Source organism: Sorex fumeus, unplaced genomic scaffold (genome assembly GCF_029834395.1).
Source record: "Sorex fumeus unplaced genomic scaffold, SorFum_2.1 ptg000072l, whole genome shotgun sequence".
Lineage (NCBI taxonomy): Eukaryota > Metazoa > Chordata > Mammalia > Eulipotyphla > Soricidae > Sorex > Sorex fumeus.
This window is the reverse complement of record NW_026606129.1, coordinates 48,867,546-48,894,091: the sequence shown is the minus strand read 5'-3', so window position 1 is coordinate 48,894,091 and position 26,546 is coordinate 48,867,546. Positions and strand designations below refer to the sequence as shown.

The window sequence follows — 26,546 nt, the reverse complement described above, 5'->3', positions numbered from 1 at the left end:
AATCGAACCCGGGTCAGCCGTGCGCAAAGCAAACACCCTACCCACTGTACTATCGCTCCAGCATGAGAATTTACTTCAATGTACTAAACACAGAAAAGCACCTGCATGACTATGAGAAAAGAGGGGAGTGAGGAGAGATTGCACTTCATTGACAGAACCCAGAGAGGTGCATGGAGGAAATGGTGTGAAACTCCCTAGAAAGAAACAGGGAGCATCTCTATAAGCCGTGAATAGGTGGACAAGACATCTGATACAGGGAGGGGTGGCAAATGGAACAACTGCCCCAGCAAACAGTGGCACAGGCTATGATTCTACACAACAGAGAGGCTGAGAGAGGACTCTCTGGAGAGTTCCCCAAAGAGAGGGTCAAAGAGGACTCACTACTCACAGGTGAAGAATTTTCACAGCCTTCGCTACTGTGGGGAAGTGGGGAAGGACATGAGGATGCAAACAGGGTTACATTTTTTACCTTTTCTGAATGAGTCCAGGCTGAACATTTCTGGCCAGGAGAGAAAGCTGTAATCCTACGAAGGAAGCAGAGAGGTAATGGTTAATACTCTAGATCCGAGAACCACAGAGAATTTAGTGAGACAGAGACAGCAGTGTCCAGATGAGCAAGATGAAGCTCTTCACGCATGAGCCTCCAACGGCCGCTTGAAGTCTGAAAAGACAGCTGCCCTCTCCAATCAAGTGTAACTAGAGGTCTCAGTGTCTTTTCTTTTCTTTCTTTCTTGTTTTCCTTTTTGGGTCACACCCAGCGATACCCAGGGGCTACTCCCGGCTCTGCACTCAGGAATTACCCCTGGTGGTGCTCAGGGGACCATATGGGATGTTGGAAGTTGAACGCAAGTTGGCCGCGTGCAAGGCAAACACCCTACCCGCTGTGCTATTACTCCAGCCCCAGGTCTCAGTGTCATGCTCTTGTGTTTGGGGGCCACACCTGACGATGCTCAGGAATTACTCCTGGCTCTGCACACAAGAATTATCCCTGGTGAACTCCAGGGACCACATGGGATGACTGTATCAAACCTAGGTCAGCTGCATGCAAGGCAAATGCCTTACACACACTGTACTACCACTCCAGCCCTTCAGTGTCTGGCTAATGAAGAGCTTCCTTCTTTCCTCAGTCCTAACCTCCCAGACCTTGCTAAACCACAAAGAATCCATTTCATCCTCTATTTCCACCTCATCACCAGATTTTTGGTTTCCCTAGGATTTTTAGGATGAAGTAAATTTTACTTACTTTCTCCTCCAACATCAGGAAAGGAACTGATGACTGATTCAAGCTCCCAGCAAATGAGTCTTGACTGACAATATCAAAGACAAGATGGTGACTGGGGCTGGAGCAATAGCACAGCGGGTAGGGTGTTTGCCTTGCATGCGGCCAACCCAGGTTCGATTCCCATCATCCCATATGGTCTCCCGAGCACCGCCAGGAGTAATTCCTGAGTGCATGAGCCAGGAGTAACCCCTGTGCAATGAATGCCAAGTGTGACCCAAAAGCAAAAAAAAAAAAAAAAAGATAGTGACTAAAAATAAAATGCTTTCTGTGACATTCTCTATAAAATAACAATATCAGCTTCCACTGTGGGCCAAAAAATTTGGTACATTTGCTCATTTAATTAATAACATGTAACTGAGAAATAGACCTAGAAATTAAAATGTGCATATACACAAAACACTTTATTTAACAATTTTCATTTATCTTTTTCTTAAGAATTCTGCTCTCCTCTATTGCTTTTGCTGTGTTTTTTTTTTTGTTGTTGATTTGGTTTCATTTTCTGTGGGATCAAACCCAGGCCTTCACATATGCAAGGCAAGAATTCCATCACTGAACTACAAACATCCCTGCATGACAATTTTGCTTTCAAAAAACATTCCAAATATAGGGGCCAAGGTATAGTATAGCAGGAAAGACACTTGCCTTGCTGGTGGCTGATGTGAATTTAATCTCAGCACCACATATGGTCCACCAAGCCCACCAGCAGTGACCTCTGAGCACAGAGCCAGGACTAAGCCCTCAGTACCACCAGGGGTGGTCCCAAAACAAACCAAAAAAACCAAAATCATACTTGTAGATGTCCTTGATGATGTAGCATTCCTAGCGCCGCAGCTGAGAATACAAGCCCCGTGACTGCTGCAGGACCCCAGCAGAGACCACAGCTCATGAGAAATTAAGTGACCCCCGCCAGCACAGCCATGACAGCAACAGAGGGAAGGGAAGGGCCAAGGAATGAAAAAGTTTGTCATAATGTAGTACCCCCGAGTTAGGTGCAGTTACACCATGTCACCTTAGTTTAAAAACATTTACACAGTGTTTAAGAAATCAGGATAATATCTAATTTTACTTAAAGTCTAATGTGGTCTACACTCCTGCTGTTACCATTTATTCATTCCCAAATTGTGGGAAGACTGGAGGGAGAGGTGGGGGGAGTAGACCTGTGGGGAAGTCTTTTACGTTCCTAGCTGTCTGTCCAAATGGTCTCCTCTCCCCTGGTGATGCTGGGAATTTCAGTCAATAGGGTATGGTTGCTCAGAGAGAAAACGTCAATATCAACAGTGAAAACATTTACTGTAAAAAGGTTACAATATGGTGCTGGAGAGACAGTATAGCAGGTAGGCATTCCAAGCATGCAGCTGACCCGGGTTTATTCCCTGTCACCCCAAATGGTCCCCCAAGCCCACCAGGAGTGATCCAGGAGCAGAGTCAGAAACAAACCCTGAGCACCAGAATGTGTGGTTGAAAACAAAAAGTTACATTCAAGGGGCCTGAACGATAGCACAGATGATCAGCCTCTACTGAGGTTTAATCCCTGGCATCAAGCACCACCAGGGCTAATTCCTGAGTGCAGAGCCAGGAGTAACCCCTGAGCATTGTCAGGTGTGACTCCCCCCAAAAAAATAAAGAGGGGCTGGAGCAATAGCACAGCAGGGAGAGCATTTGCCTTGCACGCAGACGACCTGGATTCCATTCCCAGCATCCCATATGGTGCCCCGAGCACCACCAGGAGTAATTTCTGAGTGCAGAGCCAGGAGTAATCCCTGAGCATCGCCAGGTGTGACCCAAAAAAGAAAAAATAAAAATAAAAACCCAAGAAGGTACATTCTAGGGTCTGAAAGGATAGAACAGGCAGCAAGGCATGTGGTAGTGGCAGCAAGGCCCCTAATTTAAGTCCTGGACATCACATATGGTCTTCTCCTAAGATCTGCCAGGATTCACTGCTCAGCACAGAGCCAGGAAAAACCATAAGTATATCCAGATAGGGCCGAAAAGTCAACTCAAGAAAAAAATGTTGTTACATTCACTTTCTATAGATTCTGTCTAACCAAATTAAAATGGGTTTTACTTGAGATAATAACACGTCCCCACCTCATGGTGCTCTGGTCCCATATATGGTACCAAAATCTGAACCATTAAAAAATTTAAAAAATTTAAAAATCTGAACCACTGTCCTGACCAGAGCTGCATGGAAAGCAGGTGCTTTAATCTTTGTCCTATCTGCACTCTCTCTCCATCACAAGATTCTAATTAAAAAAAAAAAAAAAAGAAAATCTAGGGGCTGGAGAGATAGCACAGCGGGAAGGGCATTTGCCTTACATGCGGCCGCCGACCCGGGTTCGATTTCCAGCATCCCATATGGTCCCCTGAGCACTGCCAGGAGCAACTCCTGAGTGCAGAGCCAGGAGTAACCCCTGTGCATTGCCGGGTGTGACCCAAAAAAAGCAAAAAAAAAAAAAAATCTAAACCATTTAGGAACCTGTGCAACAGCAAACCAGGTAGGGCACTAGCCTTGCACAAGGCAGACCCCATTCCCCATTTCAATCCTTTGCTCCCCATGTGGTTCCCCAAGCCCTCCAGGAGTAATTCCTGAGTGCAGAGCCAGAAGTAAGCCCTGAGCACCTCCAGATGTGGCCCAAAAACCACACACACACACACAAATATACATATATATATATTTATTAATAAATTATTTAGCATCTGCCTTTGGGGCATGCTTGGGTAGTGGTAGAAAAACTCGAAATAATGGTGGTGGGAAAGTGTAATGGTGGTGAGACTGATGTTGAAATATTGAAAGTAATCAATTATTGCTAACAACTCTTTGAAAATAAAATTTTTTTTTCTTTTTGGGTCACACCCGGCGATGCACAGGAGTTACTCCTGGCTCTGCAATCAGGAATTACCCCTGGCAGTGCTCAAGGGACCATATGGGATGCTGGGAATTGGACCTGGGTTGGCTGCATGCAAGGCAAATGCCCTACCTGCTGTGCTATTACTCCAGTCCCTAAAATAAAATTTTTAAATATATATTTATTAGATCTTATGGTGGGTAAAATGCTTGCCTTGCATGCAGCTCACCTGTACCACATAGGGTCGCCCTCCCGCAAACACTGCCAGGAATAATCCCTGAGGACAGAGTCAGGAATAAGTCCTAGAGGTGGCCCCCCTCACCCCACAAAAAATGCCGGTTTCACATGTTTAAGGATCTAAGTCTGATCTCTGCCACTACATGCCCTGCCCCTCCAGCACCTTTAGGTATAGTCCTGGCAGTTTCTAGCATCACCAGATCTAAGCACTGAACCTTAGAGACCCAAGTATCTACTGGAATAGGCCCCAGACCTCCTGTGCATTACCTGAGAGGACTGCCACCCAAAAAATTATCCAGAACTTTCTGTTAATAATTTAAAGATTGGTCCAGAGTGATAGGACAGTGGACAGGATGCTTGCCTTGCACAGGGACGACAGATTCATTTCCAGCATCCCATTATGGTCCCCTGAGCCTGCTAGGAGTGATTCCTAAGCTCAAAGCCAGTAATAAGCCCTGAGCACGACAGGTGTGTCACAAAAAACAAAAACAAAGAGATAACTTTTGGGGCCAGAGAGATAGTAGAGAGGACAGGGTACTTGCCTTGCATGTAGCTGAAAATCCCATTTGGTCCCCATAGGTGATCCCTGGGGTCGGAGCGATAGTACAGCAAGTAGTACAGGTACTTGCTTTGCACAAGGCCAAACTGGCTTCAATACCTCGCACCCCATAGGTTCCCCCAAGCCTGCTAGGAGTAAACCCTGAGCACCACCAGGTGAGACCCAAAATATCCCCCTCAAAAAAAGTGATCCCTGATTCGAGAGCCAGGAATAAGCTCTGAGCACTGCTAGGTGTGGTCCACCCCCGCCCCAATATATTAATTTAAAAAAGGTTTCTTGAATGATGACTTTCTTCCCAGTCACAAATGGCCAGAACACCTGGCCTCACTTTGCACTGTGGCTCCAGTATGAGATCCACATCTGTTTTGTACGTGTGTCTCAACCAACTTACCTCACGAGAGCACGACCAGTCCCAGATTGTGTAGGCTTTTGAATTGAAGCTGAATTCTCTCCTTGCTACTCCTCATCACGAGGCTGGGCCTCCTCCTGGGGAGTACAATGCGGGTCACTAAGGTGATAGCCCCACCATACAGGAAGAAAGGAGCTTTGGATCATTAAAATTCATTCACTAACTCCAACAAGGACAAGTACTGTTTAGAGGCATGAAATGCATAAACTGGACACACTGGTCTCATATCAAGATCTTTCATGACTCACACTAAACACAAAATTGTGACCTGAGCTACATCAGCACCTGTAAGATACCTAAAAAAAGAGCCAGATTGCTAGCACAGGGATTAAGGCACCTTCTAAGTGGTACCATGCCTGCCACTACTGAACACCACCAGGTGCAGTCCTACCCCCTCTACCAGCACTGTCAGGTGCGGCCTTGGTGGTCCCTTAACAATGAACCATATGGCCAGGTTAGTTAAGAATCACCAGAGTGGTCCCTGGTAATACTTGGGAGTCCACTAAATATAAAAATAACTAAAATCAGGACAATAACAATGAAATGTTGAATACCACCTTCTTGTTGTTGTTGAGCCACACTCAGTGGTGCTCCAAGACTCCTTCCGGATCAGTACTCAGGGGACCATGAGTACTGAGATCAAAACTGGGCCCCTTTTTGTGTCTGCCTGCAAAGCATGCACTCAGTTCATTAAACTATCCCTCCAGCCCTAATTATCATTTTTATAATTTACAAAGTTCTTCCACAAACTTTATCTCAATCTATGTAGCACAGTTGCACAGTAGCACGGTAGCACGGTCCTCCCATTGTTCATGATTTGCTCGAGCAGGCACAGTAACATCTCCATCCTGAGACTTGTTGTTACTGTGTTTGGCATATTGAATAAGTCACGAGTAGCTTGCCAGGCTTTGTCGTGTGGGCGAGATACTCTCAGTAGCTTGCTGGGCTCTCCGAGAGGGGTGGAGAAATCGAATCTGGCTCCGCCCGGTTGGCTGCGCACAAGGCAAACACCCTACCCACTGTGCTATCGCTACAGCAACCCCATGAATTTAACTTTTCCAGAGAAGACAGTAAGATTTCCCAGAGAAAGTTATACAGCATGGGTACACCAGGCAGGGTACTCATCTTGTATGTGCTGACCTGGTTCGATCCCCAGCACTACATATGGTCCCTGAGCCCTGCCAGGAATGACCCCTGAGTGCAGAGACAGTAGTAACCCTTGAGCACTGCTGAATCTGGCCCTCCCAGGCCCCCCAAAAGAAAGTTGCTCAACCTGGAGAAGATTATATTGTTGCCTCAGGCCAAATGGATATTTGCAGTGACATACTGGGCACCAAAGCTTTTCATGACTGTATTACACTACTCTTCTTATTTCGATGCTATCATACTATTGTCTAAATGTTCCATGGTTCATTCTTTGAAATAAGATTTCTTGGAACCAGAGAGGTAATACAGCAGGTAGGGCTCTTGCCTTACACACAGTCAACCCAGATCCAATCTCAACATTCCATGTGGCCCATCAAACACCACCAGGAATGATCGCTGAGTGCAGAGCCAGGAGTAATCACTGAGCCGAGGTATAACAAAAAGAAAAAGGAAGAGAGAGAGAGAGAGAGAGAGAGAGAGAGAGAGGGAGCTCATACTGACATCTTCAGAGACCGAAAAGGATGTGAAGGACCCAACTGATAAACTCTGGAACACAGTTACATAAATTAAAACACTTGGAGAGTAAATATTCTACATAAGAAGAAATTGTAGCAAATCATATATTTGCACTTCAAATAGCTGCAAAAATAAAGAGCACTATAATAAATTACTATGTCAAGGAAAGACTAGAAACTTCAACTCCCGAGATTTAAGTGTGAATTATGACACAGTCAAAATTCACAGTGACAAAGGGTTAATAAAAAATGCTGCAAGGGAACCGAACAGACAATGTCCTATTTCTCTCCGGCCACTTGCAATCCAGGTCAGGTTAAGTGTGTAACAGGCAATCTGCAGTCCTGCTGCTACAGTGTATGGCAAGCCCATGGATTGGGGTTGCAAAGTGGAACATCTTCTTTCTGCCTTGTAAAATCACCATTAAGGGAACCAATATTGCTGCATGAGGCCCTGCTAGACAGCATACTGATGCCATCTTCTTGGCTGGGGTTTCTGAGGACCCTTGGGATTCCAGTTCACAGCAAACAAAGGACCCAACATGCATTAGGTCTTTCTCTGCGAAATGGGACAAGCCCTCACCAGCAAACAAAGAATACCTCACCCCTTGGCCTCCCCAGTGACACGGTAGTTGCAAAAGGGAGCAAACCGTGGAGCTAAAATGCACCCGGGCCCGTCTCTGGACGGTCGGTCCAGGCAGCAGAGGAGCAGACAAAGGTCCCAGGGCACTACGAGGTCTTCCTCCAGGCCTTGCCCCGTACAAACGGAGCATCCCTTGAGGAAAAGGCCTCCTCGCGCCAATAAAGAGGTCTCTCCCGCGGCCCCCGCTGAGCCCCTGGCTACCAAGCCAGCCCCGGCGGACCTGTCTGGCTCCCGCCCCCGCCCCGGCTCCATGGCAACGGCAGGCCGAGGCCTGGCTACCCAGGCTCGGCCGGGCCGGCTTCCCGGGCAGGCCTAGGATGCCCGGCCTGCTCTCGGGCCGCCCACTTCTCCGTTCCGCTTTCCGCTACGCCGGCGGGTCCCTGCTAGCGCCGACCACCCCCGGCCCGGCAAGTTCCTGAAAGGGGCAGGAAAGGGGAAAATTAAAAGCCCAATTCACCTGTTGTTACAGATGTGAAACAAGCCTCGGTGCACCGCGCATGAGCCGCGGCCCCCCCCACCACGACGGACTACAACTCCCACAAGCGCCCGCGCGACCTCTTCCGGGTCCCGAAGCGGAAGTCCGCCGGAGGCCCGGCGCTCCCGGCCGCGCGCTTCCGCATCCGCCTCCCGAGTCCGCCCGGAGTATCAGCGTGTATCCAGTTGGTCCGCGGCGTTGGGGCTCGCAGTGGCGATCGAGCGGCGAGAGCGGGAGTCCCGCCGCGGAACCCAAAGCCGCGAACAGCCGCGGGGAAAGGGACGGGACTTCCTCTAGAGCCGTGACAGGGGAGGGACTTCCGGGGAAGCCGGGAAAGGGGCGGGCCCTCAGCGGAGTAAGTATCGCCTGGGTTGGGGCTCTGGGCAGCTCCCGGCTTCTCTCCGCCCCGCCTCCGTACAGTGTCCGGCAGAGCTAGAGCTGGACGGCTAGCCAACCGTGTCTGCACGCCCACCCTGCGCCTCCTGGTGCAAGTGAAGAAAATACTGGGTCAGGGCTGAATCGCGAGTCTTAACCCAGCGCTAGCTGCTGCCTCCCACCCGCCTTCTAGCCGAGGCTCATTGCCACGCCTCTTCTCCAGCTCTCGGATCTTCTGATCCTTTAGGAAGGTGAGAATTTCTGCCTCAGAGTGTTAGCAAGAAAACCACGGGATGGCGCATTGTAAATTGTCCAGTGTTTGGAGAAGGACGGGGTGGCACTTTTTGGTGGCGAGAAGACCACAGGTCAGAACGCTGCTGGACAAACCTGGAGAGATGAGCCTCCCTATCCCGCTCCCGCCCCCCACATATACCCCAGCTCTCACGCCCTTGTAGTGGGAAAATCATTGTTGTCTGCCTCCTGTAATGCACTGCAGTAGGTAAAGCTCCTGTATTTGTTTGTGGAATCCTGAGAAGGCCACAGCGGCGGAGGGGGAGGGGGGCGGGGGGAGGGTCGGACGGGAGGGGTGTTAACCGTGACATAGGTTGAGAATTTCACAATAGAAAAAAACCAAGGATCTCTTTTGTTTTGTGTGGGAGATAGGGTGGATCCCAATTCTGTGCTACTTCCAGTAGGGTCTGAGAGACCATGTAGTGCCAGAAATTACTCTGGGACTCCTGCATGCAAAGCATGTGTCTGGTCCAACCCTAGAATATTCGATTCTGTTATTTTTTCTTTGCTTTTTATTTTTTATTTTATTTATTTATTTTTGCTTTTTGGGTCACACACAGCCATGCACAGGGGTTACTCCTGGCTCTGTACTCAGGAGTTACTCCTGGCGGTGCTCAGGGGACCGAACATGGGATGCTGGGAATCGAACCCGGGTCGGTGGCGTGCAAGGCAAACGCCCTACCCTCTGTGCTATCTCTCCAGCCCCTTTTTTTCTTTTTTAATATCGCCCATTCAGTATATGTGAAAAACAAGTCTCATGGGGGATGCAGTGCCAGCAGCAGGTCAACCTGTACTGGCAGGGCTTGCACATCAATCAGCAATCTGATGGTGTCTTCAAGCTTTCTGATACCCCAGAATTGCCGCTGTGCCTTTGACCAGACCCTAATGACTTGGGACCAGTTTTCCCGAGAAATTAAATTGCTAAAAGTTAGGTATGGGGCCAGAACAATAGCACAGCAGGTAGGGTGTTTGCCTTGCACGCGACCAACCCAGATTTGATTCCCAGCATCCCATATGGTCCCCTGAGCACCTCCAGAGGTAATTCCTGAGTGCAGAGCCAGGAGTAAACCCTGTGTATCGCCAGGTGTGACCCAAAAAGAAAAAAAAAACGTATGTGGGAGCCACGCGCACAAACCACCTTCAGCTTAGCAATAGAAGCTCATTTATCAACCTTGCTTCAGAGATCCAGAGACCTTGAAAGAGATCAAAGGTCGGTTAATCAGTCTGGTTCTGGCCCAAGCAGAGCTCATCCCAGCAGCCACTTGCTTCCACAATCCAAAATTGCTGCTATATCCCTAGCCGGCCACCACTATCTCAGGACGGACCTCACCAAGATACAATCTACTGAAAATGCTGGCATGTGGGTTTTGTGACTGAAATCTCCCAGGTTTTCTCAGTGTCCAAATGGGCCACTTCCCCCAACCTCCCTGTACTTCCAGAAGCCTTGGCAGTTACATTCACACCCCAAAGCTGCTACCCAACTTAAAAAGCTACACCAGCCTTGCCTTACCAATAAAAATACTGAACGTCCCAAACAAACACAATGACACAGTGACCACTTAGTACTAATACTCTTAGTATCGCAAACCATAATGCACAAAAGAAGAGAGAAAGAAGAAAAGTGCCTGCCATAGAAACAGGTTTGGGTGGGGGGAAGTGGAGGGGGAGTTGAAGATGGTGGGAGGAAAATGGGACATTGGTGGTGGGAAATGTACACTGGTGGAGGGATGGGTGTTGGATCATTGTATGACTGAAACTCAATCATGAACAACTTTGTAATGGTCTATCCCGCAGATATTCAATTAAAGAAAATTTTTAAAGGAAAATAAGTGTCATATCTCTTCTTTCTGCCCAAACAAATGCAACAGGAGGGACTGGTGAGATAGTACAGAGGGCAGGCAGGCTGCTTGCCTTGCACCAGGCATGCCCGTGGTTCCACCATGGTTCCATTCCTGCATTCCCTGTGTTCCCACGAGCACTGCCAGGATTAATTCCAGAGTTAAGAGTCAGGAGCATCCCTTGAGCATCCCCAAAGTCACTCCAAAACAGAACAAAATAAAATGCAACAAGTATGTTATTTTCTTTCAAGATGGACAAAAGGGAACCAGAGCTATAGTACAGTGGGTCAGGCACTTGCATTTCAACCCGTCTGACCCTGTTGGTTCCTGGAACGCAGTAGGGGCCCCAGAGCCCCACAAGAAGTAACCTCTGAGCACAGAGCCAGTAAACCCTGAGCACCCCGGGTGTGCCTCCCCCTCAGAAAAAGAGACAAAGTGGGCTTGCAAAAGCATTCATTCGAATAATGCTGTCCTATTCTGAGTAGGGCATTGGCAATATAGTATATTGTGAAAAATCCCTGCACATAGTTAATTGTATAGTTGTTGCAAATCCTGACTGTGGGTATTACAACAAACCTACCCTCAAGAGATTTAAAAGAAAGGGTTAAGTGCTAGAGATGACGTATACAGTGGGGGGCGAATTCTTTGGTGCTAAAGCTGTAGAGCATTAGCCTTGTGTGACCAAGCAGGATTCAATTCCCAGTACCCTGTATGGTCCCTTTCCACCTCCAGCACCACCAGGAGTGATCCCTGAGCAGAGAGCCAAGAGTAAGCCCTGAGCACTGTGGGGTGTGACCCCAAAACTAATGTGTGTATTTGTGAGTGTGTGTGTGTGTGTGTGTGTGTGTGAGTGAGTGTTAGCTCCATGCTGCCAGAGGGTTGGATATGTGAGTTTTATAAGCAATAGCAGAGAAAAATAGGAGTTGGGGATGCCATTCTAAAGGGATTTTTAATTTTGTTTTATTCTTTGGGCCACACCTGGCAATGCTCAGGGCATACTCTTGGCTCTGCACCTGGAAACATTCCTGGCTTCACTCGAGGAAACATATGGGATGCTGGGAGTCAAACCCGGGGTTGGCCACATGCAAGGCAAGCTTCTTACGCACTGTCCTATCTTTCTGGCTCCCCAGGGGTTTTTATTTTCTTTTAGGAGGGGAAGGGAAATAATGCTGAGGGGCTTTTTCTGGCTCTACTCAAGAGTGCAGTCCTGGCAGTGCTCCAGGGACCATAAATGGTGCTGGGGATTTGAACAGGAGTCCACCATATGCAAGCAGATGCCTTAAGCCTGTACCATCTCCTGGCCCTTAGGATTTTAACTTTGTTTGAAAGCAATATTTATTTTTACAGTTTTAAGTAGGACAGATAACTGCTGTATGTTCAGAAGGCAATTTTGGAAGTGTAAGGGTAGAATTGGCTGGAAAAATAAAAGCTAAGATATCAGAGGAGAGGGAATGAGGAAATTAAACTAGGCACAGCAGTGGAGTAAAAGGATGTTTATAGAATGCCAGGACCAACCCCTGAACAAAGGTGTGAAGAAATGACTGTGATCTGGGCCAGGATGACTGGAAGGATTATGCACATAATTGAAAAACACAGGGACCAGAGACATAATACAGAGGTTAAAGCACTGGCTTTGTATACTGAGATTCGAATCCCTGGTAGCATGTGTGGTCCCCCAGCGCCTCCAGAGGCCACTTCTGAGCACAAAACCCAGAATATCCCCTGAGAATCACTGGATGTAGCCCAAAAACAAAAACCAAAAAAAGAAACTTGGGCATTGGAGAAAGTGACGATTTTTAGCTTCAAACAAATTGTTTGAAATGTGAATGTTAAATGATAAAAACATGCTTCCAGCTTCAAAGGAAGATTCTTCTGAACAGCAAAGAGATGAGGAAAAAAGAGAACAAATTTCAAATCAATGATCTCTCTCATCTTCATAACACAGAAAACCAGAATGAGAATAGACAGGGGCTGAAGTGATAGAACAGCATGTAGGGAGCTTGCCTTGCACATGGCCGGCCCAGGCTCAACCTCCGGCATCCCATATGGTTCCCTGAGCACCCCTAACGATGACTCCTGAGTACAAAGCCAGAAGTAAACCCTGAGCATTACCAGGAGTGTGCCTCCCCACCTCCCACCCCCCCAAGAAAAAAACAGAATAGGCTGTACTGCACAATGACAAACACTAGGCACTGGAATACAAAACCAATTACTGAACAGTGAGAAGCATGTGGGGAAAGACCAGACTAGAAGAGATGAAAGGACAGAGGTGGAAGGGTGAGGACATTTCTTTGGTCGTGGTGGAAGATAGGAATTTGCATATTCACATCATAAATTTTATCACTTGTAACTACCTAAACTATTATAAGTATAAATGGGAACTTGCTTGCATCTGACAACCTGGTTTGGTCCCTAGAACCGCATATGGTTACTCCAGCTCTGCCAGGAGTGATCCCTGAATACCCCCAGGCGTGGCCCCAAAACAGACAAATTGAACTGTAGATATAGTGGATAAGACTCAAGTTCAGATGTACTCCCCTCCAAAAAAGTTTTTTTTTTAATCAAAACATAGAGGAAGCACTGGGTAAACACACAAGTGGAGCATTCCAAATACTTATTTTGTTTGTTTTTGGCCCATACCAGCTGTGGTCAGAGCTTACTCCTAAATCTGCACTCAGGATCATCTGGGGTCCTGGGGATCAAATCTGGGTCAGCTGTATGTGCAAGACAAGCACTCTACTTGCTGTACTATCATTCCAGCCCCCAAATAACTTTTTTTTTTGCTTTTTTTTTGGGGGGGTCACACCCGGCGATGCACAGAGGTTACTCCTGGCTCTGCACTCAGGAATCACTCCTGGCGGTGCCCAGGGGACCATATGGGATGCTGGGAATCGAACCTGGGTCGGCTGCGTGCAAGGCAAACGCCCTACCCCCTGTGCTATCTCTCCAGCCCCAACTTTTTTTTTTTGCGGGGGGTGATACACACCCAACGGTGCTCAGGGCTTACTCCTGGCTCTGTGCTCAGGGATCACTTCTTACAGTGCTTGGAGGACTATTTTGGGTGCTAGGGATTAAGCACCTGTCAGGGGTGTGCTAGTCAAGTGGCCTGCCTGCTGTACTGTCTCTATTTATTTAAATTTTGACCCCTATTTATTTAAATTTTGGGCCACACCCATCACTGTTTAAGGACTACTCATGGCTGTGTGCTCAGTAGTGACCCTTGGTGGTTCTCAGGGACCCATACACCGCGAGTACTGAACCTGGGTTAGCTTCAGGTGAGATAAGTGCTTTGAAGGACAAAAACTGAATGATCTCATTTATTTGTAGCATAGAGAAGAATACCTGGAGGAGGGAATGTAAGGTATCAAAGTGGGGGATACCCAGATTACCCTTAACCCTAGGTTATAGGAATGGGAAGGGCAGGAAGGAAATAAACAGGTGGAGAAGTAAGAGGAGATGGTTGAGAGGTAACAGGCAAGGGTCTGGGCCTCTAGCACATGGGTGACGTGGGCAGGGGTGGGAAGTGGGAGAAGGGTAGAGAGGGACATGTATATATATAAACCACAGAGCCAACACTATGAGCATGAGATCCAAACTGCAAACTGCAAACACCAAACTTAAAAATGTCCTGTCAAAGAGGCAGGTCAGTGGTGAGAGGGAACCTGGGGTCGCTGATGGAGGGAAGTCAGCACTGGTGGTGGGATTCCTCTTGGAACATTTTGTACACCTGAAACAACTATGAATAAGTATGCAAATTATGGTGCATTAATGTAAATAAATAATTTTAAATTGCCTTAATTCCTGTACTCTATTATTATTGTTACTATTATTATTATCACTATGCAGTGCTACTTTTTGTTTGTTTCTGTTTTGTTTTGTTTTTTGGGTCACACCTGGCGATGCACAGGGGTTCCTCCTGGCTCTGCACTCAGGAGTTGCTCCTGGCGGTGCTCAGGGGACCATATGGGATGCTGGGAATCGAACCCGGGTTGGCTGCGTGCAAGGCAAACGCCCTACCCGCTGTGCTATCTCTCCAGCCCCTGCAGTGCTAGTTTTTAAATCAAAACACAGAAGAAACAAATCCGGGATCTCACACATGCGAGGCTGCATTCTGCTGCTGAACTACATCCTCACCTCTGATACAGTCTTTTCTTCTATTTTGTGGGAGGTGGTGGTTTGTTTTGGGAGCCTCATCTGGTTGAGTTCAGGGCTCTCCCCTGGCTCTGTGCTCAGAGATCACTCCTGACTGGGCTTGGTGGACCATATGAAATACCAGAGATTGAGCCTGGGTTAGTAGAATGCAAAACAAGTGCCTCACTCAACTGTATTATCTCCCCAGCCCTGATACAGACTTTTATTTGTTTGCTCGGGGGGCCTCACCTGGTGGTAATCAGGGCTTACTCTTAGCTCTGAGCCCAGGGATCACCCCTACTGGGGCGCAGGGGCCCATATGGTATGTTGGGGATCAAAACCAAGTTAACTGTGTGCAAAGTAAATGCCCTACCTGCTGTACTATCACTCCAGCCCCAAGATCCTCAGGTTTGATCCCTGTCATTGCACAGTCACGTAAGAACCCCTGGGTAAGACCTAAAAACAAAAGAAGTGAATGAAACTGACTGGTTAGGGACCAGGGGAATAATACAGGAGGTAGAGCACTTGCATTGCATGTGGCCAACCCAGGTTCAATCCCCAGCACCCCATATGGTCCCCCAAGTCCTCCAGGAGTGACCTCTGAGAACAGAGGCAGAAGTCCTGAGCACTTCTAGGTATGACCCAAAAACCAAAAAAAAAAAAAAACTGACTGGGTAAGATAGAATTTCACACTTTTTTGGAGGGGGAGGGAGGGTCACACCTGGCGATGCACAGGGGTTACTCCTGGCTCTGCACTCAGGAGTTACTCCTGGCGGTGTTCGGCTGTGCTATCTCTCCAGCCTCCTCACACATTTTATGTTTGTTTTTTGTTTGTTTTTGCTTTTTGGGTCACACCCAGCCATACACAGGGGTTACTCCTGGTTCATGCACTCAGGAATTACTACTGGCCGTGCTCGGTGGACCATATGGGATGCTGCGAATCGAACCCGGGTCAGGCCACACGCATGACAAACACCCTACCCACTGTGCTATCACTCCAGCCCAGAATTTCACACATATTTAAGGTCCGGAGGCATCTCTGCGGTGCGCTGCTCTCTTCCAAGATTCATTTGTGAGTCTCTGAATCATGGCCATTAATAAATTAAGTGGCCTGCTTTCAATTTCCTTTGAGATTTATTTGCGGGTCTCTGAAGTGAAGCCAATTAATGAGCTTGTATAGCTGTGCGGAGGTGGTTTGTGGTGTGACTCCCATATACCTAAAACTTTTGGCCGTTTAATTTCTCAGGAAACTTAGTCCCAAGTTGTTGGGGTCTGGCCAGAGGCATAGTGGCAATTTTGGGGTATCAGGAAGCCTGAAGTCACCATCAGGTTGCTGACGCACTTGCCGCAAAGAAACAGGTTGACCTGTTGAGTGGCACACTAACTTATTTCTTTGAAGCAGAGACCCTCTTGGCAGTACTTGAGGGCACCTGGCAATGTTTGGCTCTACCAGGCCTATACCCAGTGCTAAGGCAGGGGGCTCGGGGGTTATGGGGAGCCAGAAATTGAGTTCTCTGAACTGCACAAATTCAAAGCAAGCTCTCAGAACAATCTCTCCTGCTCCAGGAACAAACTTGGTAATCTTGTTAGGCTAAGACTCCAGAAACAGGTAAAGCAGTTGGCAGACTAAAGTAAAATAATTCGTTTTGCTTTGATTTGGGGCCATACCTGGCAATGCTCAGGAATTACTCCTGGCTCTTCACTCAGGAGTTACTCCTGGTGGTACACGAGGAACTATACGGGATGCTGGGGGTAGAACCCAGGTTTGCTGTGTGCAAGGCAAACACCCTACCCACTGTACTCTCTCTCCAGCCAGCATAAGGTAATGTGATTAAGGGGATAAAGGGAAGTGGTCTGTGTAATATAGATAAATGAAGCCAAAATTGGTGCTTGCAATTATGAATTTTGGGGGATGGAGGAGGGCAGAAAAATAGGATAGCTCTGGGCTCAGAGCTAAGAGTAAGCCCTGATTACCACCAGGTGAGGCCCCCCGAGCAAACAAATAAAAGTCTGTATCAGGGCTGGGGAGATAATACAGTTGAGTGAGGCACTTGTTTTGCATTCTACTAACCCAGGCTCAATCTCTGGTATTTCATATGGTCCACCAAGCCCAGTCAGGAGTGATCTCTGAGCACAGAGCCAGGGGAGAGCCCTGAACTCAACCAGATGAGGCTCCCAAAACAAACCACCACCTCCCACAAAATAGAAGAAAAGACTGTATCAGAGGTGAGGATGTAGTTCAGCAGCAGAATGCAGCCTCGCATGTGTGAGATCCCGGATTTGTTTCTTCTGTGTTTTGATTTAAAAACTATCTTTACTTGCCTTACATGTGGCTGACCCAGATTCAATCTCCAGTACCTCATAAGGTCCCTTGAGTACAGTCAAGAGTGATTCCAGGGTGCAGAGCTAGGAACAAGCCCTGAGCACCAATAGGTGTGGCCCAAAACCCCACCAAAAAAGAATTTAGGTGGGGGCTGGAGGAATATTATAGCAGGTAAGGTGCTTGATTTGTATGTGAATGACCCCAGTTCTATTTCCAGCACCATGTATGGTTTTCTGAGCAGCACTAGAAGTGATCCCTGAGCACAGAACTAGGAGTAAGCCCTGACTACAGCAGAGTGGGCCTAATACAACCCTCAAAATAAATGAATTGAAGTGGAGGTCCTGAAACTAACATATTTTAAAAAGTTGGAACCAATCTATCTTTTGTGTGTTTATATGTATGTCACACCTGGTGGTGCTCAGGTCTTACTCCTGACTGTGCTCAGGGATCATTCCTGCTGGGGCTCAGGAAACTTTTATGGGGTACTGGGGATTGAACCGGATCAGCTGTGTACAAGGCAAACGCCTTACCTGCTGTAACATCTCTTTAACACTCAAGGGTAAATTTGAAAGAAAAAAACAGTATAAGAGAGAGATAGTACAAGAGGTAAGGCACTTGCCTTGCATGTGGATGACCCTGGCTCAATTCTCAATATGGCCCCCTCAAGCACCAACTCCTGAATTCAGAGCCAGGCTGGCCCCCAAGCCCCAAAGCAAATACCTAATTACCTACATACACAAATTGAGCAGAAAGTAGGAGGAAAAAAGAAGCAATGTAAAGATATGGGAAATAATGTATATAAAAACAATAATGAGAGCATATCCATAATCACAATGTAAGTGAAAGGCTTACATTTGGCCTGGTGGGGATGGAAGAACACGTGATGTGCATTCAAAATAGTGTTCATTTGTCTGCTTACTGCTCTCATACCTAAAAAAAAGTGGCTACTGAGGAGGGTTTTGTTTGGTGCCAGGCCTCTGCTTTGGTATCTTTGGGGTCAAATATGTAATTCTTCCATTGAGCACTAGAGGACAGTAGCACTCAATGCTGTATTGTTTACTCAGAATTTCTAGCTTCTCAGGCGTGAGGAATGCTATCCCTAGCATTGCTTATTCTTTTATCCTTTTATCCCCAATATTCCGTGATTTTTATTACTCTTTTAATATATAGACGTATATACATACACAGTTTCCTTCCCTCTATACCGCAAATTAATCCAAGACGCAGGCTTTTTATTTATTTATTTATTTATTTTGACTTTCTGAGTAATACCCAGAGATGCCTCAGGGGTTACTCCTGGCTCTGCACTCAGAAATCATTCCTGGAGGTGCTTAGGGAACTCTATGGGATGTGAGGGATTGAACCTGGGTGGCCCTCGTGCAAGGCAAATGCCCTAACTGCAGTACTATCATTCCAGTCCCAACACCTGATCTCCGTTTCTGTTACTTCCAAACTTCCTCTTCTTGCTTCCCCTACTCCATTTCTCTCCTTCACTGGCAGTTTCATTTCTGTTAATGGTTCGCCCACCTTTGATACCTTTCATTCCCTAGACATGTATCTCAATATAACAAAAACTAGTGAGAACATTCAGTACTTTATCCTTGTCCTTCAGATTTACTTCACTTAGCACGAGAGGCTCCAGCTACATCCAAGTTGTAGTGAATTGTATGAGTTCATCATTCCTTGTGGATGCATAACATTCCACAGTGTGTATATACAACTTCATAATCCACTCTTCTGTCATTGGACACCTTTGTTGTTGTTCCATATCCTGGCTATTGTATGAAGTGCTGCAGTGAACATATAGATATAGATATAGATAGATATGTATCTATATATATCTTTGACTTTATTTTTTAAGTGACTCAAAATAGTTTTATTGAATAAAATTTATTTAGAGATATATGAGGGGAGGAAGGGAAGGAGAAAGAGAGAGAGAGAGAGAGAAAAACACATGGGTGGGGCTAGAGATATAGACAGCAGGTTGGGCTTTTCCTTGCACATGGTCAACCTGGATTCCATCCCCGGCATCCCACATGGTCCCCCAAGCATCACCAGGAGTAATTCCTGAGTGCAGAGCCAGGAGTAAGCCCTGAGCACAGACAGATGTGCCCTCCCTGCCCCCCAAAAAACTGACTTTTCTGGAAAAAGCTGTGCATGTCTTTTTTAAAGAAATATTATTTTTGTCTCCTGGGGATAACAAATGCTTTTATTATAGGACTGATATATAAATTTCCATCCAGGGCTGTGTCCCAATTCTAAAAAAAATTGACAAGGTCTGGGGAGATGGCTCAGAGGAAAGGGATGCATGCTTTACATGTGGGAGATCTGGGTTTGATTCTCCAGCATCATGTGATCCTCTAAGCACTAATATGTGTCACCCTCCAATATTTGGAGGTCTGGGTCACACCCTGCAGTACTCAAACCTTCCTTTGGCTTGTGCTCACTTGACAGTGTTCAGGGGTCCACATGCAGTGCCAGGAACAAACCAGGGGTAGCAATAAATAAGGCAACCACCTTAACCTTGTACTATCTCTCTAGTTTTCCCCCATTTGTTTTCCTTTGGTTTGGGGGCCTCACTCCTGGCTCTGTGCTCAGGGATCACTTCTGGTGGGGCTGGACCATATGTGCTGCTAGGAATTGTATCCAGGCCAACTGTATGCAAGGCAATTTCCCTACTTGCTATACTATCTCTCCAGCCCCACTGTTGAAGATATTTTGAGTGAACATATCATAAAATATCATAAAATGTAGTTGGATTATGGTTAGATACAGATAATCATCTTATATATGAGTAATTTCCTAACAAAAGTGTTCAAAGTGCAGACCATTTTGGGACTCTCAACTTGGAGCGTATTAAATTTTTTTGTTTCATGGGGCACTCACCCTCTTCTCTTTCACTCCTCTCTCATATTTCCTTTTTTTTTTTATTTTTGGGTCACACCCGGCGATGCTCAGGGGTTACTCCTGGCTCATGCACTCAGGAATCGCTCCTGGCGGTGCTCGGGGGACCATATGGGATGCTGGAAATCAAACCTGGGTTGGCCATGTTGGCTACGTGCAAGGCAAACGCCCTACCCGCTGTGCTATCGCTCCAGCCCCTCTCATATTTCCTAAATAAAAGTATTTCACTTTACTATCCATATTATCCAGAAAAAGATGTCATTTTTCGCATTTTGAGTCACACCCAGCAATGTTCATTGGTTACTTCTGGCTCTGCACTTAGAAATTATTCCGGTGGTGCTTGGGGGACCACATGGGATTCTGGGATCAAACCCAGGTTGGCCGCGTGCAAGACAAGTGCCCTACCTGTTGTGCTATCACTTTGGCCCCCCTCCAGAAAAATTTTTTTTCAGTGAAAAGACAAAAAACCTAGAGCCAGGTAAAAGTTTGGACTGTTTTTGTTTGTTTGGGGCCAAACCCAGCTGTGCTCTGGGATTACTTCTGACTCTGCACTCAGAAATTATTCCTGGAGGTGCCTGGTGATTATATGAAATGTGGGGACCAGCTGTGTGCAAAGCAAATGCTGAATCCATTGTACTATTGATCTGAGCCCAGGGCTCACTTATATCCCTGCAAAGAGCATTTAACAATAAACCATTTCTACATATATATAAAGAGAAAAGATAGGAGAAATGTGAGTAAATATGAGAAGAAATATGAGGTCAGAATAAAATCTTACATCTGAATAAAAAACAGTGCAGTTAACTTTATTTTGGAGCAACATACTGAGTGGTGCTCAGGTAACCTTATGTGGTGCTGGGGCTCACGCCCAGCAGCGCTCAGGGCTTACTCCTTGCTCTGTGCTGAGGGGTCACTCCTGGTGGTGCTCAGGGGACCATATGCATATATGTTGCTGGGCTTCAAGTCATGTCTGGGCACATGCAAGGCAAACACCTTAACCACTCTAGTATCTTTCTGGCCTCAGTTTATATTTTTGAGTCTTACATATATGACTATTACTACATTCTGTACTTTTGCTGTCATTTGTATTCTCAATAGTTGTAATTGGACCCACTATCATTTCTTTATTTCTGTTTTTTGAATGAGGAAACAGGCTCAGACTAGTGTTAAGTAGCTGACTGGAAACCTAAGAGATTTTCAATGGCAGGGCCTTTGAACTCTGTCAGTCCATCCTATCACTTACATTGTTAACCAAAGATGGTTTGTCATTAGACTTGAGGTGGGTTTGTGTTTTGAAGTTTAAAACTGAGCCTAGTGCTTGAGTGATAATACTGAGGATAGGTCACTTATCTTGCACCTGGCTCAGTTTTAAACCCTGGGATCCCATATGATCTCCTGAGTACCGCCTGAAATAATTTCTGATTTCAGAGCCAGGAGTACCCCTTGAGCATTGCCAGATGTGGCCCCAAAACAAACAAACAAAAGTAAATAAATTAAAAAACAAAAACCTGGGAGCTGGAGCTATAGTACAGCAGGTTGGGCGTTTGCCTTGCACACGGCCGACCTGGGTTCAGTCCCCAGCATCCCATATGGTCCCCCGAGCACCGCCAGCAGTAATTCCTGAGTGTAGAGCCAGGAGTAACCACTGTGCATCACAGGGTGTGACCCAAAAAAGAAAAAAAAATCCCGAAAACTGAGGGACCAGAGCAATAGTACAGTGGCTAGGGTTCTTCCCTTGCACATAGCCAACCTGAATTCAATCCCTGGCATCTGGTACCCCAGATTGTCCCCTGAGCACTGGCAGGCATAATTCCTGAGTGAAGAGCCAGGAGTAGTCCCTGAGCATTGCTGGTATGGCCCCCAAAAAACAAAACAAAAATATGTAAATAAATAACTGCGCCCAAGGGGCAGATTTTTGTGGCAGATCATTTACTTTTCGTGTGTGACTTGGGGTTTGATCCCTGACATCATACACAAAACACTGTACACCTAACCTAGTCCATTTTTTTTAAATAATTTTATTTTTTGAATCACCATGAGAGCAGTTACAAAGCTTTCGGGTCTAAGTCTTGGTCATACAATGAAACATCCGTACCTTCATAACCTAGTCCATTTTATGAATCCTTGAATACTAATGCAGAATCCCAGAGAGGGTTCAATCCCTGACACCAGATAGTCCCCCAGCACCGCACGAGGGAACAAAGAGCTGGAAGCAGTCCCTGAGCCCTGCTGAGTGAGGCCCATAAAACAAACAAAAAAATTTCTGAGAATCACATTTTTGAGAATTTTTCAACATCCTTTGTAACTTTTTGCTCAGGACGGGGAGGGAAATTCAACCTGCCCCACTCCAAGGGCCAAGCCCCGGCAGCCTAAGACCTCTGGTACTCAGCCACTGCCATGCTTAAGGCACGCTCTCCACACGCTTGGACGAGCCTCACACATGAAGGAACGGGCAGAGGAACCCAGGTGCGTGGGTCCTGGGGCTGAGATCTCCAAGCCTGCTCAGATCGGGACTGGGCCTCCTCCAACCAGATCCTCCATTTTCTAGTAGCTAGGCAGTCACACCCACAACCTGCCCCCGGCACCATGAAATCCCATCAATGGCCAAGATACAGAGACTATAAAGCTCTTATAGATAGTCTATAGACTATAAGACCTCTTGTAGATGTCTTATAGTCTAGTTCTCCTTCTCGGAGAACCCCATGAGCTACCAAGAGTATCCAACATGCACGGCAAAGCCTGGCAAGCTCCCGTGGGGTATTTGATATGCCAAAAACAGTAACAATGATGTGTCTCATTCCCCTGACCCTGAAAGAGCCTCCAATGTGGCACCTTTGGGAAAGGCGAGTAAGGAGAGGCTGCTAAAATCTCAGGACTAGGATGAATGCAGACGTTACTGGTGCCTGCTCGAGCAAATCGATGAACAACAGGATGACAGTGATACAGTGACAGTGTAACTTTTTAAAAAAATATAGACGGGGGTATGGTGCCGCCAGCAGGTCAATCCGTACCTGTGAGGTGAGTGCATCAACAGCCTGATGGCGCCTTCAGACTTCCAGATACCCCAAAATTGCTGCTGTACCTTTGGCCAGACCCCAAAAACTTGGGGCAAAGTTTACCAAGAAAGTTAACGGCCAAAAGTTAGGTATGTGGGAGACACACCCACAAACCACCTCTGGCTCAGCTATGCAATTGGACGCATGGCCTCTCTGATTCCTGATCAAACTGCTTAATGGCCGTGGTCCCAGAGACTCAGAAACAAATCTGGAAACCCAACGGCTTTTGGCAGAAATGCGTCCGGTCCCTGAGTAGGTTACTGTCGCCAGGCCACCCCAGGGGTAAATGATGCTGTCCCTCCGCCTGCTCCCCACAGTGAGGAGACACGTGGGGTCTCACAGGATGGGGTGGAGCCAGCCCTTTCCTCCCCATCCCAACAAGACCCCAAGTTGCTGCCCAAGAACGGCCTCTCTGCCTCCTGATCAAGCTGCTTAAGGGCCATGATCCCAGAGACTCAGAAACAAATCTCAGAACCCAACGGCTTTTGGCAGAAATGTGTCCAGTCCCTGAGTAGGTTACTGTTGCTGGGCCACCCCAGGGAGGAAAGGGTGTTGTCCCTCCATGTGCTCCCCCTAGGAGGCTTAGAGGCCGCCATCCTCCAGAGGCCATTGGGCAGTCAGGTATGGGCCCTCAGTGACAAGACACGTGGGGCCTCACAGGATGGGGGTGGAGCTGGGCCTTTCCTCCCCATCCCAATGAGACCCCGAGTTGCCACCCACAAACTGCCTTTCTGGCTCCTGATCAAGCTGCTTAACGGCCATGAATCCAGAGACTCAGGAACAAATCTTGGAACGCAGCAGGTTTTGGCAGAAATTCCTCCAGATTTAAGGATTAAAATTTCGAACTTTCAAAATCACGCGGTCACTACTGCAGCCGCGCAACATCATATGTTATTCATAACCAGTAACAGAAAACAAAATTGTCTACTGTTGCCTTTTCAGCATATCTGAGTGTTGGGGTAAAATCCTAAATAATAATGGTGGGTCTGGTGTCAAAATATTGAATGTAATCAAAGTAGAGAGAGAGTAATGTGGAAATCATCTGCCCCACAGGTAGGGGGAGGGTTTGGGACGGGGGTTTACTGGGGGTTTTGATGGTGGAGAATGGGCACTGGTGAAGGTATGGGTGTTTTATTGTATGACTGAGACTTAAATCCGAAAGCTTTGTAACTGCTCTCACGGTGATTCAATAAATGAAATTATAAAAAATGAAAAAAGAACGTGGGCTGGAGCGATAGTACAGTGGTTGGGTGTTTGCTTTCCACGCAGCCAGCCTGGCCGAGCCGGGTTCAATTCCTCCACCCCTCTCAGAGAGCCCGGCAAGCTACTGAGAGTAACTCGCCTGCGTGGCAAAGCCTGGCAAGCTACCCACGACATATTCAATATGCCAAACACAGTAACAAGAAGTATCAAAAAAAAAAAATGGAGACATTACTGGGCCCGCTTGAGCAAATCGATGAACAACGGGAGGACAGTGTGACAGTGTGAAAAAAATAAAAGTAAGGTGGAGTTCTTGCCCAATTCAATCAGCTAATCAGTGACTGAATAAATAGCAGTACTCCTACATTAAAAAAAATAGACAAAAGTCACAACTCCACAACTGTTGATACAATTGGAGAGTTTAAATCCATTAGATAGTAGTTCCTTTATAACTTGAAAAAAATCTATTGCTGTTCCTTTGTAACTTGAAAAAAATCTATTGCTATGTATCACGACGATGAATCACTACCATCCTGTTATTCGTCGATTGCCTCGAGCAGGCCCCAGTAACGTCTCCTTCATCCTAGCCCTGAGATTTTTAAGAAACTGCTATATTCAAGGCTCTTTAGAAGAATGAGACCCATCATTGTTACTGGTATTTGGCATATTTGGTACGCCATGGGGAGTTTGCCAGACTCTGCTGTGTGGGCAGGTTACATTTGGTAGCCTGCTAGTTTGTCCAAAGTAGGAATGAGATAATAAGATGTCATAATAAGATGTCACGCAGCTGCGAATGCGGCCGCGCAGTTCCGGGAGCTGGTTTTTATATATTGCTATGTAGACAGTGTTAAAATCCTGACCAAGGGCCAGAGATATAGTACAGCAGATAACATACTTGCCTTGTATGCTGAATGGTGTGGCCTAAAAAATAAAATCCAAAAGTCCATATTTGGTACTGGAGGTAGTGGCTCATATGCAGAATGCATGATACCTAGCCATGCAGGTATCCCTGGGTTTGAGCTCTGGCATTACAAAAAATTAATCTTTTGTTTGGTGGGGGAGGGTTTGGGCCATACATGGCATTGCTCAGTGCTGGCTTACTCCCAGTTCCGTAATCAGGGATCACTTCTGGCAAGGCTATGGGATGCCAGGAATTGAACCTAGGTTTCACGTGCAATTAGACAATTAGCTTACCCACTGTATCTCGCCCGCACGGCAGAGCCTGGCAAGCCACCCGTGATGTATTCGATATGCCAAACACAGTAACAACATAATCTCCAATGGAGACGTTACTGGGCCCGCTCGAGCAAATCGATGAACAACGGGAGGGCCTTTATCTTTACCTTTACTGTACTATTGCTCCACCCTCAAAAGTTCATCTTTTGTTTAAAAGGGGTCACATCAGTGGTGCTCAGGGCTTGCTTCTAGCTCTATGCTCAGGGATCACTCCTGGGTTTCAGGGGACCATATGTGATGCTGCGAATCAAAAACACAACCGACTGTACTATCACACTGGGCCCAGAAAAGTTCATCCTTTTATTTTATTTATTCATTTTGGTTTTGGGGCCACACACAGTGATGATCAGGGTTACTTCTGGCTATGCACTCAGGACTACTCTTGGCCATGCTTAGGAGACCATATGGGATGCTGGGGATCGAACCCAGGTTGGCACAGGCAAGGCAAATGCCCTACTTGCTGTACTATGTCTCCAGCCCCTAAAAGTTCATCTTTTTTTTCTTTTTTTAAAAATTTTATTGAATCACCATGAGATAGTTACAAGCTTTTATGTTTGGATTACAATCACACAATGAACAAACACCCATCCCTCCACCAGTGCACATTCCCCACCACCAATCTCCCCAGTATACCCCCCCCTTCCCCATCCTCCTCCTGCCTCCATTGCAGACAATATTCCCCATACTTTCTCTCTACTTTTGGGCATTATGGTTTGCAATACAGACACTGAGAGGTCATCATGTTTGGTCCCTTATCTACTTTCAGCACACATCTCCCATCCCGACCGATTCCTCCGGCCATCGTTTTCTTAGTGTTCCTTTCTTTATTCCATCTGCCTTCTCCCCTCTGCTCATGAGGCAGTCTTCCAGCTATGGAGCAATCCTCCTGGCCCTTGTATCTGCTGTCCTGGGGTGGCAGCCTCATGTTATGTTATTCTATACTCCACAAATGAGTGCAGTCCTTCTATGTCTGTCGTTCTCTTTCTGACTCATCTCACTTACCACGATACTCTCCATGTCTATCAATTTATAAGCAAATGTTATTACTTTGTCTCTCCTAACAGCTGCATAGTATTCCACTGT

At 46.7% G+C, this 26,546-nt stretch overlaps 1 protein-coding gene across 3 annotated transcripts in view; it reads right to left on the bottom strand.

Moving 5' to 3' along the window:
- DHX30 (DExH-box helicase 30) overlaps positions 1 to 8,207 on the bottom strand; it is a 36,691-nt gene extending 28,484 nt beyond the window's left edge. Inside the window, exons 1-3 of one of the 3 annotated variants that reach the window (XM_056129160.1) lie at positions 8,092 to 8,207; positions 5,316 to 5,410; positions 470 to 524 (exon numbers count right to left, since the gene is read on the bottom strand). In XM_056129160.1, the coding sequence (XP_055985135.1) occupies positions 470 to 497 (28 nt within the window). In that variant the 5' untranslated portion in view covers positions 498 to 524; positions 5,316 to 5,410; positions 8,092 to 8,207. Of the gene's footprint in view, positions 1 to 469; positions 525 to 5,315; positions 5,433 to 8,091 lie in introns of those variants that run through there. The other 2 variants (XM_056129161.1, XM_056129162.1) reach the window with 2 other exon arrangements.
- Positions 8,208 to 26,546: the final 18,339 nt, after the last annotated feature.